We start from the raw sequence: 17,081 nt of genomic DNA, 5'->3' as shown, positions 1-17,081 counted from the left end.
GCATTCCCTCCAACAATCAAAATTAAATATACGCCAGCATTGCACGAAGCTGTGCCGAAAAATAAGAGCAGATATAGATGCAGTTTTACTGAGGTAAGAAATTATCAGATTTAATTATTTCACAGGGCCGAAGGTCAGCGGTGCTGCCCTTATAAAATTTATCAGGTTTAATTATTTCTGTTGAGATGTTATATTCAGTTGATGGTTCATTATTTAATTAATATTATTGTGTGGGTTTGTGATCAATCTTCATCCCTTAACGATACGATTTTTATTCTTTAATTTTGCAAGGAGGTTACGCTTGGCTCATTTTTATTATTCACTTTTGTGGAAAGACTACATTTGGCACACATTTTTATAATCATTGACATTCAAATTTTTCACGGGGATTTTACACCTTTAAATCGGCCGCGGTCCGTTAGTATACGTCGGACCCGCGTGTCACCACTATCAGTGTTTGCAGACTGAGCGCCGCCACACGGTAGGTCTAGTCTAGAGAGACTCCATAGCACTCGCCCCAGTTGTACAGCCGACTTTGCTAGGGATGGATCACTGTCTACATACGCTCTCATTTGCAGAGACGACAGTTTAGCATAGCTTTCAGCTACGTCAATTGCTACGACCTAGCAAGGCGCCATATTCAGTTACTATAAGTACTGTCTTCAAGAATGTATTCTGAACAGATAACATTGTGACTCACGTACCGTCAAGAGCGACGTTCATCATTAATGGATTAAAGTTAAGTATCAAACTAATTATGTACGCTTTCTGAATTCTCATTCCTTGTCATGTTCCAGACCTCACGTCAGTATAGTTCTTCCCTCTTCACGCTAGCCTGCGTGAGCTAAAACGTGTGCATTTCGGCATCCACTCGTAACACGGTGTTGACCCTTCTGCTAACACAAAAATATATGTTCAAAGATAAATCAGAACATAAACCCACCGATCTACTGTCGATATAAATCCGTCCAGGCAATAGCAGCGTTACCTTGCGAGGGATGACTGCTACTCAGACCCATGTGTGATACATGTAGCATCAGTGAGCGTGCTGTCCATGTGTAGAATGGAGAAGGCACGCGATCTATCAGAGTTTGACTAAAAAATGGTGCAAATGGCTCTGAGCACTATGGGACTTAACATCTGTGGTCAACAGTCCCCTAGACTTAGAACTACTTAAACCTAACTGACCTAAGGATATCACACACATCCATGCCCGAGGCAGGATTCGAACCTGTGACCGTAGTAGCAGTGCAGTTCCAGACTGAAGCGCCTAGAATCGCTGGGTCACAGCGGCCGGAAAGGGCAACTCCTAGTTCTGTTGTTTCCTCAGTTTTTCTTATAGCATGAGCAATAAGTGTCTCTGCCACCAGTACTTCATACTACGTCAAATGAAAACAGTGTCTATGTTTGAGGTAACAAACACCGTTGAATCATTTTTATTGAAATACTCAAATTTGTATACAGGAAAGGAAGAGCTGGATAGAGGCCACATAATACAGACTTCGCAAGATGAATTATATTACAACATACAAGATGACAGATGATGGAGGTCCATATCTAGAGTTTAACATCCCGTTGACTTGCGTCTATGGAGGCGGGGAAATAGCTTCAAAGTGTGATAATAGTCTGCCGTTGCTCGCTGAAAAACCCTTCTAGGCATTCACACAAACTTAAGAGAAAGCAGAGAGAACCAAATGTTGCATCAACACTCCAGAGTTTTAAGGAATACCACTACATTGCCCCTGTTACTTCTACAAAATCGCTGATTACATAGCTTCAAGCAAAAGAATTGTAAATCGAAGTTGGAACAGAGCGAAGAATCAACTATTAAAGTGAAAAGAAGGAAGAAAATTAGATACAAATATTACGAGAAAAGTAACAGTGACAGAAAAGTCTTGGAACCACGCCAGTTGACACACATAATAAAGGTTACCAATACGAGAAAATGAAACGCCCATCATTGACAGAATAACAAAGACACCAAAACGGTGAAATATGATATCCCAGAAGGAACAGGAGAGGGACGAACAGAAAATTAAAATGGGATAAACACACAAGAATTCAGATTATTATTTGATTTAACTCATCGTTGATCTTCTCTCTTTAGATATCTCAGCCACCTAAAGGTCCTTACCAACTCGCACAGATTCCAAGTGGTAGCTGTCCCACTGTCTAACACCTTTATGATGTGACATGCCAGCTGGCACCAAAGAAGTGACATTGAAATCTCAAAACAAACTTTCGCTTTTCACTGGAAGCGTAACCTCACTCAGCTGGCTGACTGCTTACAGGTACCCACGTAACATAATTGAAATGCAATGCATTTTCTGACTACGTCAAGCGATGTGTTACTTAACCAGGAACAGTTTTAATTTCCTTGTTTCGTTGAGACCGAAATTAATATTTGTTTGTGTTAATGTACGAGCCTCTCTAATAGAATTTTTTCTTTCTTGGAACCTGACTCCAACATAACAAATTTGGTCGTTGATGATTTACGTCCTGTGCTCCGGTGTCCACAAGCCATTAAAAGAAAAGCTGATGGCAGAGGTGGGCCGCTACATCAACGAGGAGCCAGCAAAGTATCTTATAAAATCTTAAATCTTGCTACTGTTTCAGACAACATGTTTTCCCCAAAAGCTATCCACCGCCACAGTGAAATGCTCTTCTGATTTTTATCTATCGATTTTCTCATATTGTAGTGATGTATTGAATCCAATGATCAGGACCAGCGACATTAGGACATGGTTATACGTTCAGGAGGCTTAGCTAGTCCACTGTGATGAGCGATTCGGAAGACCGGCCGATGTTAATGCAATGAGCAATGCGTTGTTAACGCATGGTTGCACAACTGGGGTCCTTCGAGCCAGCGATCTTCCATGTTTCCAGTAAAGATTCTTAAAAAAAATTTATTTGTTTTTGGTTCCCAGCAATCCTTAGAAATGCAATTCACTCTCTCTACGAAAAACTTTAGTTCGTGCTAATGAAATTAATTACTTTTGTTTTAATTTTATAATACTGCGTGTCTAAAATACGGTAAGGGGTATTTTGGACTCCTTAATGAGCAAGTCATCTTTCGAATAGTTCATTTAACTTTGATCTGAATGGCACGTTATGTTGATAGCAATTAATAGTAGACTCTCCTACGTTCATTGTTAAAATGTCAGAAGTACTACGAAAGCTAAGCATTTCTTTACTCCGTAACTGTTCCAGTTTAGCGTAAGTTTTAGTTTCATGAACAGAATAATTATGCAAGATATTCTTAGTCTCTACCTACGGAAAAGGGGAAAAAAAGCAACAATTCTGAAATCAAAATTTTGAATCAACAGTTCTTGAATGACCTGAAAATGAAGTTCTTTTTATCAGGAACATGCCGGTGATTCAGAGCTTGACTGTCCCCAGGATAAAGAATTCGCGTCTTCTAGCATTCCAAGTGAAGACGGATGACAGAAATTTCGATATCTTTATTGGCCCTCATGGAACTCAGCCGAGTAAACCACTGCCACAATGCAGCAGAACTCGAGTACACAATATTCTAAAAGTTCTATCAGAACCAGTAACAGTTAATGTAACTGTCACTCCAAGAACGCATGCGAACGCTTTAATTCGCAAAAAAAGTTAGAGAGGACCGTGCACTGCACTAATCTAGAGGCGCGAGGGGTAGCCGCGCGGTCTCAGGCGTCTTGTCAGGGTCCGCGCGGCTCCCCCCGTCGGAGGTTCGAGTCCTCCCTCGGGCATTGGTGTGTGTCTTGTCCTTAGCGTAAGTTAGGTTAGGTGTGTAAGCCTAGGGACCGATGACTTCAGCAAATTGGTCCAATAGGAAATTACCACCACCATTAATCTAGAAGATCGGCACATTGCTAATATCACGAAAGAATTAACAAAACGTAACGTCTGAGGAAATGAATGCTTTTTTTTTTTGACCACGATTAGACAAAACAAATCAGGGTTACTTCAGCCACAGTAAAGACACTAACAAAGACATGGGAGGAACCTCAATGAACATTACAATGGATCATTTTTCCAAAGTTTGCCATTATTTTACTGACTATTGCAGGAAAATTACAATAATGCAAACTTTGAGACAAAATAACATCGAAATTCCTCACAGAAATGAAGGCTTCCAAGTGAAGAGAAATTTTATCCTCATTGTCTTTTAGACTATTTGACAGCTGTAGGTTAAGTTCCCAGAAAAACAAAAGTGTCACAAAGCTCTGTTATCTGCACAACAGTGTCACAGTATATGAAGGGCGGAAAAAGAAGACGGAAATAGTTTTATTTGAGAATAAAACATAATCAGAAGTGGACCTTCTTCGTCAGAAGATACGTACATTCAACTGCAAGGAACAGTGAAGAAGGTAGCATTCAGACCTATGGACAAATGTAACGGGTGTCGCGTCCATAAATGCTCTATGTTTATTTTCGCAGCGGCATCCCAATAACTAGACAGCTGATCTGATAAAGGAACAGTTTTCCTCAGGGTAATCAGGAAATAAACGATATGATATTATAAGGAGAGAAGAGTCCAAGAGCCAACACCTCCAAAACAATGTTTACAAATCATATCACGTTGTGGAGTTACCCACCAACAGCCGAAGATAATCCTAACTCAAAGATCACCAAAAAAGATGTTACGTGTGCACACATAGATCAGACAGAAGAAGTGATCAGACACGCAGAAACGGAATAAATACTAGCAAAAACAAAGTGTTATGGTTTGTGAAGTTCTGATGTAAGCCCAATAAAACTGAAAGTTTTTTTATTTTATCCATGTTGGGTCTTGCGAACTATGCGCCCGTTAATGATAGTTGATGTTGTAGCTAACTAAGTTATTCACAAACTAAAAGTCTGTGGCATAATTTCAGAAAAATAATAACGTAATTTATGACACTGTATTTCATGTACTAAAATGGAGGTCAGGATATCATTATAATTGCTTTCTAATTCCTTGTCACTCAACCCAACATTATTTGATAACATTGTTCTAATAAATAGCTTTTCGAATTTTTCTGATGAGGGGGTCTTATAGACACCTCTCATGCATTTATGAGAGTCCAGCCACTCATGCATCCAAGGTTTAAAACTCGCTAGAACATAACCATTATTAGCAATAAACAGTTATCACATATAATAGTAGCACGTCATATATTTGCAGTCTGGTCACTATATGGAAGAAAACTGCATCGTGATGACGGATATTATCAACTATTTCCAACAACATCATCTTGAGACACCAGGTTCAAATGTCTCTGAGCACTAAGGGACTTAACGTCTGAGGTCATCAGTCCCCTAGAATTTAGAACTATTTAAACCTAACTAACTTAAGGACATCACACACATCCATGCCCGAGGCAGGATTCGAACCTGCGACCGTAGCGGTCGTGCGGTTCGAGCCTGTAGCACCTAGAACCACACGGCCACTCTGGCCGGCGAGGCATCAGGCCTTCCTACCTACTGCAAACGTCAGATTTCATTTATAAACTTCTGTTCTTCGGTCTGCCTACTCTGCGGAACTCTCTGTGTTGATACTTAGCACTTATCACACTAAAAGTTCATTGTTCATTGCGAAATGTCAGCACTGTACCCCTTTTTGTTTTGTTTATTGAAGCTTACATTACAGTACCGCAGTTCTTGCTTCTCAGTACTGTATCAAAGGCTCTAACACACTCAACAGCGAAAGGGCTGCCGCTCGAATCTCTTTGCTTTTTAGGAGTGTCCTTCATTATAAATTCTTTTTCAGTACACAACATATGCCTTCACAAGACGGAGATATATGTTGGACATTCCCATCCTGCGGTCTACCATTACGTCAATTTCATGAGTAACAGTATTTGTCTTTACAGATTAATCCACGTTACTGAAACAATAGAAATTAACTAGTATATCTAGTGGAACAGAACCCAATGTAGCATGTGACATGTTCTCGGAACACATATTGTTTATAAAGCGCTACCACTTCAGACCCATCGGAATGTGATATCAGTTAACAATGTATCTAGTGAATTTGATAATAGAGCCTCAAACAGAAGCACTTACTTAATGACTGAGCACTGTAGGCAAAGCTCTCACTGGTACGTAGCCAGAACTATATCGTACTTCTGTCACGGTGTAAGGCCACAACGAGTGCACTTATTTTCTAAAATCTCACGTTGTCTTTTAATGTCCAGTTAGTCCTGATAACAAGACTAGAATACACCAAACGCTGCACTCGTTAGATTAACATCTCTGCTATCAAAGAAGTCCACACTGACACTAAGGGATAGCGAAGAACTGATTTTCACGTCGAAACGTCACTGATGAAAGTGATCTCCACGAGCATAAAAAGAAGACATATATATCATTAACGTAATATTCTCCCATTTGGACTGATATGCCAGTTGTTACTTCATTTGCTTTATAATAAATTCGCCTCAAACAAATAATCGGGCTCGAGAACGTATTCGCTTGCCTAAATAAGACGTATCGTTGCGGCAACAATTTCAGTTTTATTTCGCGGCACAGTTAAATGTGACAGGATTTCTGATATGAATTGCTGCCGCATACGAAAAACTTTATGATAATTTTTTTGAATTTAATTGGATTTGAGGAACAATACCTTTTGCATTTTCTGTAGTTTGAGGTTTGTGGCGCGAATTTTTAAATACAACGTCGGTTCTTTTTTTTTTTTTTTAAAAAAACAGCTGCTGCAGGTAATACGGTCTTCTGTATAATCCGTACAGATTGACAGCTCAGTACTTTCCTGCTGTCACTCTTCCACTCAATTTATTTGTTGACTTGGTCGTGTTAAGACCGAGAGTGGGATTTATAATTCAGAATTTAAAGCGATTCCTCACGTCCAAGTTTGCTCGGAAAAATTCCATCAAACACGCGTTAGACCGACTCCTTTACGCTACCCAAACGGCATACTAAGAGCCAAATTAATAGCAAGTGACATTTTGGGAGGGTTGTGTAATTGGCCTGTTTCACTGAAAACTGAAACATCACTTGGCTTCACATTCACAGGGCGTTGCATTCTGTGTGTCACAAGAATACCACAGACTCTAGTTTGTTAGTTAAAATACGTCACGAATTAGAAATTTTCAATATTTTTTGATGGAACGCTGAAAAGAGAATATTAAACTGCACCTGATTTCCCTCTTTTATTACACTGGAATCATTGATGTTCATCGCTAAGAGACTTATTGAGGGCACAATAGTTAACACACTCCAGTTAAATTCTGGGGCTACACAGCACCTACACCGACTTCTGTTTTCATTGTTTCCCTAAATCACTAAAGACGGATACCGGAGCGATTACTTTCCATGAGATGAATAATGCCTACATCGAAACAGAGTTAATGCTCCGTATCACACGGCACAAATTTAATTCAAATTGTCTTTTTTATACCCCAGAGAATATTATGCAACATTTTGTTACTAAACAGAATGTGATTCATTCTGTTATGCATATAGCATCGAGGACTCCGGAAATAACACGTATGAATTTGACACAAACTTCCCTATTCTTATCTTTAATACATTACGAAAACCACTGTAAGAAATGAATATGTCACACTACTCTCCCTCTTTCGCTCAATCTAAAGGTTATCGTAGACTCTGCCCTTTAGCTGAAATTCCATAAATGGCCGACAAGGAAGTGATTTGCAGATTGTACAAAGACGATGAGATCGTTAGATAATTACAAAAGGGAGATTATGTTCACTAAAGGGTACTAGCAAGCCGAGTTTTTTTGCACAAGAGGATGTTGCAGAATTCGGCTTCACAAAATTCAGTAAATTAAATAGACCAACTACGAACACGTGCATGAGTCACATGAATATTTCCTTGATAGACAGTGTTCAGAAAAACCTCTTGTTCTACCAATGTTACAGTGTCTGGAAAACATATGTAACAGTTTTCATGATTTATCGATATCGACTTAATTACCACGTACTACAAGAGTTCTTCTTATTGTGATTTCGTTTGGATTTTGCGTATACATACTATTGTGGGAATAGTGATGAGAACGCGAATAATTAATTTATAGGGTTGATGTATAATAAGCAAACAATCCTGTTAAGGAAACATTTGGTTACAACACAAAAATTAACAACATTTTTTCGGACGAAATGCAACTGAACAGAGAAAATAAAATGAAAAAATATTCTATTATTGAAGATATAATAGACAGTGTATTATATGACTCCGTTTATGAGTATCACAACAGATGTCTAAATCTTTGTACAACGTTACATAGTTATAATTTACAGCTTTACACGGTTTTAAATTATTATAGGTAAATCTTACATAACCGTTAGATTACTTGACGTCTGTAGATGTAAATATACAGTAAATTGTTGGTAGCATCAACTGCTTATGCGTTCAGCTTGCCTGTAAACATCAGTATTGAAACAATATCTACGCATATATTTAAACACCATTTAAGTACAAAATGTACACTGTTTTCATTTGGCAAAACAGACTGCCATACCGTCCCTCCTGCACATACACTTACAAATTTTAAGGAGGAAGATCATGTGTGCTCAACACATTTATTGTAGAATCGAAGCTCTTTTACGTACGGTACTTATTAAGTGAAAATAAATTTTCCAAACTATCGCCGTTGTAACTGATATGCTAGGCACTCTACAATAATATTAACATACAAAAATACTTGCATAAACTGCACGCAGTCGCAAAGTATGTGAATTTCTTTACTACTTATATTACTTCGTCACATACGTGACAGTATCCATATTTTACTGATTACTCTAGACTGATGTTCGTGAAATAACAAAAAAACATACGCGCACAAAAATTCGATGCTCGAAGATGGTCGTCCATTATGCAAAATACATTGAGTATAGTAGTAACATTGGTGCAGTTTATGATTGAGGTTAGCTTCGTATGTAATAATTCCTCGTTTGATTCGCCTCTGGGCTTACAGTCTATGAGATGGGTAAAAAAGAAGAATGAGTACATACTAAAAAAATTGTTTTCACACATTTAAACTGACTGTGACAACACTTAAAATCGGTAGATGCGAATTAGGAAGAAGACCGCCGCAAATTTTGTAATTCTTAGAAATACAACGTTAAAACAATTCCTGGCAGATTAAAACTATGTAACAAATCGGGACTTGAACCCGGGAACAGCTTTAACCTTCGCTGGCAAGTGCTCTACTAACTTACTTTTTTTTTTGCATTTTGTTCGTTGTATTTGTTCGTAGCGGACGTCACATGAGATCCATTGAAGTTCTTTGTTGATCCTTTCACTAAGTTTTTTTATTACAGAGGCCAGCCAGCTCTCTGACCGAAGAAGCACAGCCGGCCGCTGTGGCCGAGTGGTTCTAGGTCTTTCAGTCGTGAACCACGCAGCTGCTATGGTCGCAGGTTCGAATCCTGCCTTGGGTATGGGTGTGCCATGTCCTTAGGTAGTTAGGTTTAAGTAGTTCTATGTCTAGAGGACTGATGGCCTTAGATGTTAAGTTCCATAGAGCTTAGAGCCATTTTTTCGAACACTCAGAGCTACCGTGTGGGCTACTAACTGAGCTACCCAAACACGACTCACAACGCTTCCTCGCAGCTTCACTTCCGCCCTCTTCTCAATTCCTACCATCCATGCTGTGATGAAGGGTAGTGAGTTTGGTAACTCAGTTGGCAGAGCACTTTCGCGTGAAAGGGTAAGGTCTCAAGTTTGAGTCCCGTTCCGACACGCAGTTTCAATTTGCAAGGAAGTTCTACACCAGCGCACACTCCGCTGCAGAGTGAAAAGTACGTCCGAATCCCACATTAATCGATAAATGTACATTTTGAAAGAAATTTCCGACATTTGACAAATTACTGTTCATTTATTTAACACAACGGTGATTGCGGCTTTGGGGATGTTCTCAAGTGCATGTTGAAGTGTTGTGGTTTATCTGTTCTAAGGGACATGTCATCGTCGAAAAAACGTACCTCCTATCTTTTTTCGGCGATGACATGCCAGTTAGACAGGTGAGATACATCGTAACAATTCCACATGCAATTGAATTGCCCATAAAAAACTCAACATGCACTTTAGAATGACCACTAAGCCGAAATCATGATTTTGTGGATAATTGAATAGTAATTTACGGTCATATAGTGGAAATTTCTTTTATAAAGTCATAGATGAATAAGATCCTCCACGATAAAAGTATTGCTTTAGTATCTGTACAGGCCTACCTGAATCTTAGGAACGCCTCTGGGAGCAGGTGGGATGCCACACAAGTCGAACGTTCCCAGAAGGTTGTTATCCCTTGTAAGAGCGCGCTCACCCTCGAAGACCTGGACGGTGACAGCGGGCTGGTTGTCGGAATACGTCGTGAACGTCTGCGTCTGCTTGCAGGGAATGCGCGTGTTCCGTTCGACGATGTTGGTCATGACGCCGCCGGCAGTTTCGATGCCTAACGACAGCGGCGTCACGTCCACCAACAGCACGTCTTGGATCTGGGAGCTGGAATCACCGCTGAGGATGGCGGCTTGCACCGCCGCCCCGTAGGCCACCGCTTCGTCCGGGTTGATCGACAGGTTAAGCGCTTTGCCGTTGAAGAAGTTCTGGAGCAGGCTCTGGATCTTCGGAATGCGCGTCGACCCGCCGACCATCACGACGTCGTGTATCGCCGACTTGTCCAGCTTGGCGTCGGCGAGCGCCTTCTCGACCGGCTGGAGCGTCGACCGGAACAGATCGGAGCACAGCTCTTCGAAGCGGGCTCGCGACACTTTGGTGTAGAAGTCGACACCCTCGAAGAGCGCGTCGATCTCGATACTCGCTTCGGTGCTGGAGGAGAGCGTCCTCTTGGCGCGCTCGGCCGCCGTCCGCAGGCGCCGCAGAGCGCGAGGATTGCTGCGCAGGTCCTTCCGGAACTTCCTCTTGAACTCCTCGGCGAAGTGGTTCACCAGGCGGCTGTCGAAGTCTTCGCCGCCCAGGTGCGTGTCTCCCGCCGTCGCCTTGACCTCGAACAGCGACCCTTCGTCGATGGTGAGCACCGAAACGTCGAAAGTCCCGCCGCCCAGATCGAAGATGAGCACGTTCTTCTCGCCGCGCAGGTTTTTATCCAGGCCGTACGCCAGCGCCGCGGCTGTCGGCTCGTTGATGATCCTCAGCACGTTGAGACCCGCGATGGCGCCGGCGTCTTTCGTCGCTTGCCGCTGCGAGTCGTTGAAGTACGCAGGCACGGTGACGACCGCGTCGGTCACTTTGCCACCGAGGTACGCCTCGGCTGTCTCCTTCATCTTGGTCAGCACCATGGAACTTATCTCCTCTGGGGAGAACCTTTTCACCTCTCCTTTGTACTCCACGACGATCTTCGGCTTCCCTCCGTCGTTGACCACTTTGAACGGCCACTGCTTCAAGTCGCCCTGGATCTTGGGGTCGTCGTACTTGCGTCCGATGAGCCGCTTCGCGTCGAACACTGTGTTCTGCGGATTCATCGCCACTTGGTTCTTGGCGGCATCTCCGATCAGACGCTCGCTGTCACTGAAAGCGACGTAGCTGGGTGTCGTCCTGTTGCCCTGGTCATTGGCAATGATCTCGACCTTGCCGTGCTGCCAGACCCCTACACAGGAATACGTAGTGCCGAGGTCGATACCGACCGCTGGCATCTTTGGTGCCATGGCGTACGGGGTTCGCGAAATGTGCTATACCTGAGGATTGGATTGCTTCGCGCGACAGTCTGAAAGTACACGTGAGGGCTTCTTCGATGCCAGCTTTTATACGGCAGCTATGCAGGCACAGTGCCACTGGAAGTTTCTGGATGCACTGCTCACGTCAGCGTGCTCCCATTGGCTGGCTGGGTGGAGTGCGGGCTATTTTCTGTAGCAGATGCAGGTGGGGGGTTGCAGAGAGGAAGGGGGAGAGAGAGAGAACGCGTGCGCGAGAGTGCGACAGAGGCATGTGTTGTTTGGGAGCGCGCGGTAACCATGACAACGGTGTGAGTCAGACCCGTGTACCGACGAGAATAGCAGAGGACGGGCCGTCAGGCGGTTACGTCACGCTAGACCGCGGCGCGCTCGCGAACAGACAGGGCCGCGAGGCGCGGTAAGCAGACCGCCCTTCCCCCCTCCCCCACCCCTTCCCACCACGCCTCCGCGCTTCCGGCATCTGCATTCGGCTGTAAAGTTGGCCGCGCCCATGACCAAGGACGGAATGCAGACTGCCGCTTCGGCTGGCGTGCGGCACTGGGCAATCGATGAACTTGTTTCTGCAAATACAGCACTCCCAAGCAAGGTAGCGTCTCAACATATATTTGAGGTGCAGAAGTAAAACGACGTTAGGGTAAACGAGTATATCGTTCATTTAATTTTGATCTCAGCTCACCACATTCAGCAACAAATTATCTACATACTAATTACCACATCGTACTAGTTTGACTAAGAGTTCACCCAAGGCACCACAGTGCTTTATAATATGCCTCCACTTCAGTAGAAGCCCACATACAGTCACAGATATGGTCATACTTTATATACATATCTGTGAGCTCTTCTTCTTCTGAAAAGAACTTGGAGGTGAAAAAATGGTTCAAATGGCTCTGAACAGTATGGGACTTAACATCTGAGGTCATCAGTTCTCTAGAACTTAGAACTAATTAAACCTTACTAACATATGGAAATCACACACATCCATGCCCGAGGCAGGATTCAAACCTGTGACCGTAGCGGTCTCGCGATTCCAGACTGAAGCGCCAGGAACAGCTCGGCCACACCGGAAGTCAACTTGGAGGTGATTCTACATTATCGTTTAGATTGAACTGAACACACAACTGCTGTCTATGAGAACGTGTCAGTGTCACTTCATTCACTATAGAAATATAAGAAGATATTCCTTCTTGAGCTTAAAAAGGAGCTCCCCATACCTGATTAAGGTGATCCTATTCTCCAAGGACTTTCGTTATCAGGATTCTCGTAGGCTGGAACTGGCGATGAATGCTTATGTTCGATACATTTGCGACGTACTTTGTTCACTCTTGTCTACAAACAATTATCATCGCTTTGTGCAGAAACGCGTAGAGACTATCATACCGCATGTTTGCTCTGTCTTCTTCTCGATTATTGCACTCGCTGTAACCCGCAAATATTACACTGCTATCTGAACAGCACAGCAGAAATAATCCTCTCTGTACCACTATGTAACACAAACATTTTCTCTGTACCGTCTTGTGTGTGAGGAACCCGACTTTCGAATAATCTTCTTCAAAATATCAGACAAATAAAATTCCTGCCAAATTTCAAATGACAGGTAATGGTCCACCTGCTACCGCAATAGGTATCAAATCCATACACTTGTCTGCAGCTCACATTTGCCAGTCCTTTCTGCGACACAATTCTTTCCTCCCTTTTGTTTACAGAGTTCTTTGTTTTAACCGTTCATTTCTAGCAGCCATTCTCACTATCATTTCAGTCACTCTCTTCTTTCACTATCCCTTCCGCAACTGATAACTTTAAAAATGGCTTCAAACATGCTAAACAGTATCATTCTTAATGCCAATTAAGATTATTATTATTATTATTATTATTATTGGCGAATTTTCCCTAAAAGGAAATCGTTAAGCTTATGACTTTGAAGGCTTGTTCTTCTTGTCCTTCCAGTACTCCTTCATTCTCTTGGAGAGGGCCTCTTTCCTCTCCTCAGACCATTCTTGTTTGGTCCGCTGTTTTAGCTCTTCTGACTTTACTTCCCAATTGTCTATGTGTTTTCGGAAGGTGCTTCTGTCTGTGGTGTTTGTGGTGCCAATTGCTTGTAGGTCTTTTCGGACTCCTTCCATCCAGGGTGTCGAGACTTTAAGTGTCTTGATGTGTTCTAGAATTTTCTTGGTGTGTCTTGTTTCAGGGAGTCTATCTAAATGTCCGTAGAATTTAAGGCGCCTTTTTCTCATATCGTTCTCGATGTTCGAATATGATTCTACTGTTGAGTTCTTCTGTAGTCTGTAGCCATCTGGTGTCGGTCTTCCTCCTAAAATTTTCCTCATGATTTTGCGTTCTTCTTTTTTGATTTCTTCAATTTTGATTTTCCTGTTGAGTGCTAGTGTTTCGCTGGCATACAGTACGGCGGGTTTGATCACTGTGTTATAGTGTCTGATCTTGGTGTTTCTGGAAATGCATTGTTTGTTGTAGACGTTTCGTACCATGCCTAGTGATTTCCGTGTCTTCTGTTGTCTGTCTTCGTAAGCCAGTTTCTCTGTTCCGGTCGGTTCGATGATTTCGCCTAGGTATCTGAAGTGTGTGACCCCTTTAATTTTGCCGTACTTGGTTGTGATGTCGTCGCCTTCTCTTGTTAGGACTTTGCGTTTTTTCAAAAGAGATTTGTAGGCCGACTTTCTCGGCGCATTCTTTCAGGATTTCGATCTGTGTTTTTGCTGATGTTGGGTCATAGGTCAGTATCGCTAGGTCGTCTGCGAATGCTAGGTGAGGGATTTCCAGTCTTTTCCTTCCTAATGTGACTGGTCTCCAGGTGTTTTGTCTCCTGACTTCAGCTTCCCATTCGCTCATTACTTTGTCCAGGACGATGTTGAACAATAGCGGGGATAGTCCATCTCCTTATCTTAGGCCAGTGTGGATTTCAAAGGGGTCCGAGATTTCGCCCATGAATTTGACTTTGGATTTTGTATTGGTTAGTGTCTGTTCGATTAGTCTTCGGGTCTTTTGGTCTAGGCCTTTTTCTCTGAGGATTTGGATGAGGGACTTTCTGTCGATCGAGTCGTAAGCCTTTTTGAAGTCGACGAAAGTGCGGATGATTTTTTTGGGGCTTGTCATGTGGGATTTTATGATTGATTTCAGGTTGAAGATTTGTTCGGGGCAGGCTCTGTTGGGTCTGAAACCCGCTTGGTATTCCGAGATGGCGGGTTCCAGTTGTCCTTGCGTTCTGGTGAGAAGGCAGGTTGATAGAATTTTGTAGATGACCGGTAGCAGGGAAATTCCTCTATAATTGTTTGTGTCTGTCCTGTCACCTTTCTTGTGTAGCGGGTGAATGAGTGCGGTCTTCCAGTCGTCAGGTATGATTTCGGTTGTCCAGGTGTTCTGTATGATTTGTGTGATTTCGTTTAGCGAGTTTGGTCCTAGGTTCTTCAGCAGTTCAGCCGTTATTCCGTCTTCACCGGCTGCCTTGTTGTTTTTCAGTTTCTTTATGCAGTGGAGGATTTCTTCTTTTGTTGGTGATGGCGAGTCTTCCGGTGCGTTGGCCGGTTCTCGGGGTTCGAAGGTTGAGTTAGGTTCCGGGCAATTTAGTAATTTTGAAAAGTACTTCGCGAGCTCTTCACAGTTTTCTTTGTTGGTAAGTGCCAGTTTTCCGTCTTCTTTTCTGAAGCAGAGGTTCTGTGGTGAGTATCCTTTGACTTGGTTGGCGAACGTCCTGTAGAAATCCCGTGTGTTGAAATTTCTGAAGTCTTCTTCGATGGAGTTTAGCTGATCGTTTATGTATTTGCGTTTCTCTTGTCTTATTGTTTTCGATGTTTGTCTTCGAATTTCATAGAAGTTGTCCTGTGTTTCTTGTGTTTTGTTGCTGTTGTAGTTTGTGAAAGCTGTTCTTCGATTTTGTAGGGCGATTTCGCAGGTAGTGTTCCACCAAGGGTGCCTGGGTTTTCTAGTCAGCGGGATCAGTTCTTTGGCTGTGTTCACAATTTTTTGTTTAAAGCTGGTCCAATCTTTCGCCTCTTGTTTTTCCCAGTGTTCTGTGATGTTCGATTCTCTGATCTTTCTTGTATCAAATTTCTGTGAGGTCAATTTCTTTTTGTGTTGTCTTCTTGGTGTGAGTTTGATTTTGATTCTTGTTAGGTAGTGGTCCGAATCTATGTTGGCGCCTTTTCTCACTTGGACGTCGTGGATTTCTTTCTGGTATTCATAGGAGATTGCCACGTGATCTATCTGGAATTCGCCTAGTGAGTGGACTGGTGATCGCCACGTCTTTTGTTTCTTGGGCTTTTTCATCAGGGAGGTTGACATGATTTTGAGGTTGTTTTGCTGGCAGAGTTCGATCAGTCTGGTGCCGTTTTTGTTGGTGAATTTGTGTGCAGGGAAATTTCCTACTGTTTTTCTGTAGCGTTTTTCTCTGCCGATTTGTGCGTTGAAATCGCCTAGTAGAATTTTCGCGTTGTCTTGGGGTATTTTTGCCAGGGTGGTTTCGAGTTTGTCCCAGAATTTGTCTGTTTCTTCTGGTTTGTCCTTGTTGTCTGCGTTCGTGGGGGCATGTACGTTGATGAGGGTGTAGTTCTTGTTGGCGTGTTTGATTCGCATGGTCATGAGCCTGTTGTTGATCGCGTTGACTTCTTTTACTGAGTCTAGGATGTTTTTGTTTACTGCGAAGGCCATGCCGAGGAGTGCTCCTCCTTTGCCGATTTTCCTGTTGGTTCCACTCTTGAAGAATCTGTAGTTTCCGTAGTCTATTGTGTCTGAATCCGTGTATCTTGTTTCTTGTAGCGCTAGGATCGAGATCTTTTGACTGGTGAGTTCCGTTGTTAGATTGTGTAATTTTCCCGTTTGTATTAGTGTCTGTATGTTGAAGGTGCCAAAGTATGTGTGTGTTTTCTTGGGTAGTTTGCCAGAGCGCTCCGACTCGCCCTTTAGTACATCTCCAGGTCCCCCAGAATCCGAGTGCCTGGTTGCCGTCTTGCGACGGGTGGATTGTCCACCTGGGGTAATGTTGTTTTTAGGTGTACTTGCCATTATGCTTGTAATTCGTCTGGCTTGCGCCAGTTTGGTAGAACCAGGGATTTTCAGTTCCTGGAGCTCGTATCAGCCGCACCATTGGTGACAGACGCTGGCCAGAGTACCGGTGGTTACCACACAGACGTGTCTGGGCTTTTGTGTTAGTTTTCTTCGTTTCGCCGGTTTTTACTCCGGGTACTTATCCTCGAGGATGTGATAGTTTTGGTCCGCCCCGAGTATTTGATTTCCTCGGTGCCACCCATATCTGGGAGGCTTTCCCCTATCCGCCACCTGGGGAGGCGCCCGATGGAGGATCTATCAACCTCACACGGGGATTATTATTATTATTATTATATTACTATTGTTACTGATATTCTTGTGAATTTTTTTTCGTAAGCTATTTAGTATGTTCTGTTCCTGGAGAGATTTAGCAGAGGGCTTAGAGAT

At 42.8% G+C, this 17,081-nt stretch overlaps 1 protein-coding gene across 1 annotated transcript in view; it reads right to left on the bottom strand.

Moving 5' to 3' along the window:
- Nucleotides 1–11,692, bottom strand: part of LOC126245981 (heat shock protein 68-like) — a 43,531-nt gene extending 31,839 nt beyond the window's left edge. Inside the window, exon 1 of the mRNA XM_049948360.1 lies at nt 10,182–11,692. Within this exon, the coding sequence (XP_049804317.1) occupies nt 10,182–11,612 (1,431 nt within the window). The 5' untranslated portion in view covers nt 11,613–11,692. The remainder of the gene's footprint in view (nt 1–10,181) is intronic.
- Between the last annotated feature and the right edge of the window lie 5,389 nt (nt 11,693–17,081).

This window comes from Schistocerca nitens, chromosome 1 (genome assembly GCF_023898315.1).
Source record: "Schistocerca nitens isolate TAMUIC-IGC-003100 chromosome 1, iqSchNite1.1, whole genome shotgun sequence".
NCBI lineage: Eukaryota > Metazoa > Arthropoda > Insecta > Orthoptera > Acrididae > Schistocerca > Schistocerca nitens.
Note: the sequence above shows the minus strand (reverse complement) of the source record. Positions and strands in the feature narration are given on the sequence as shown.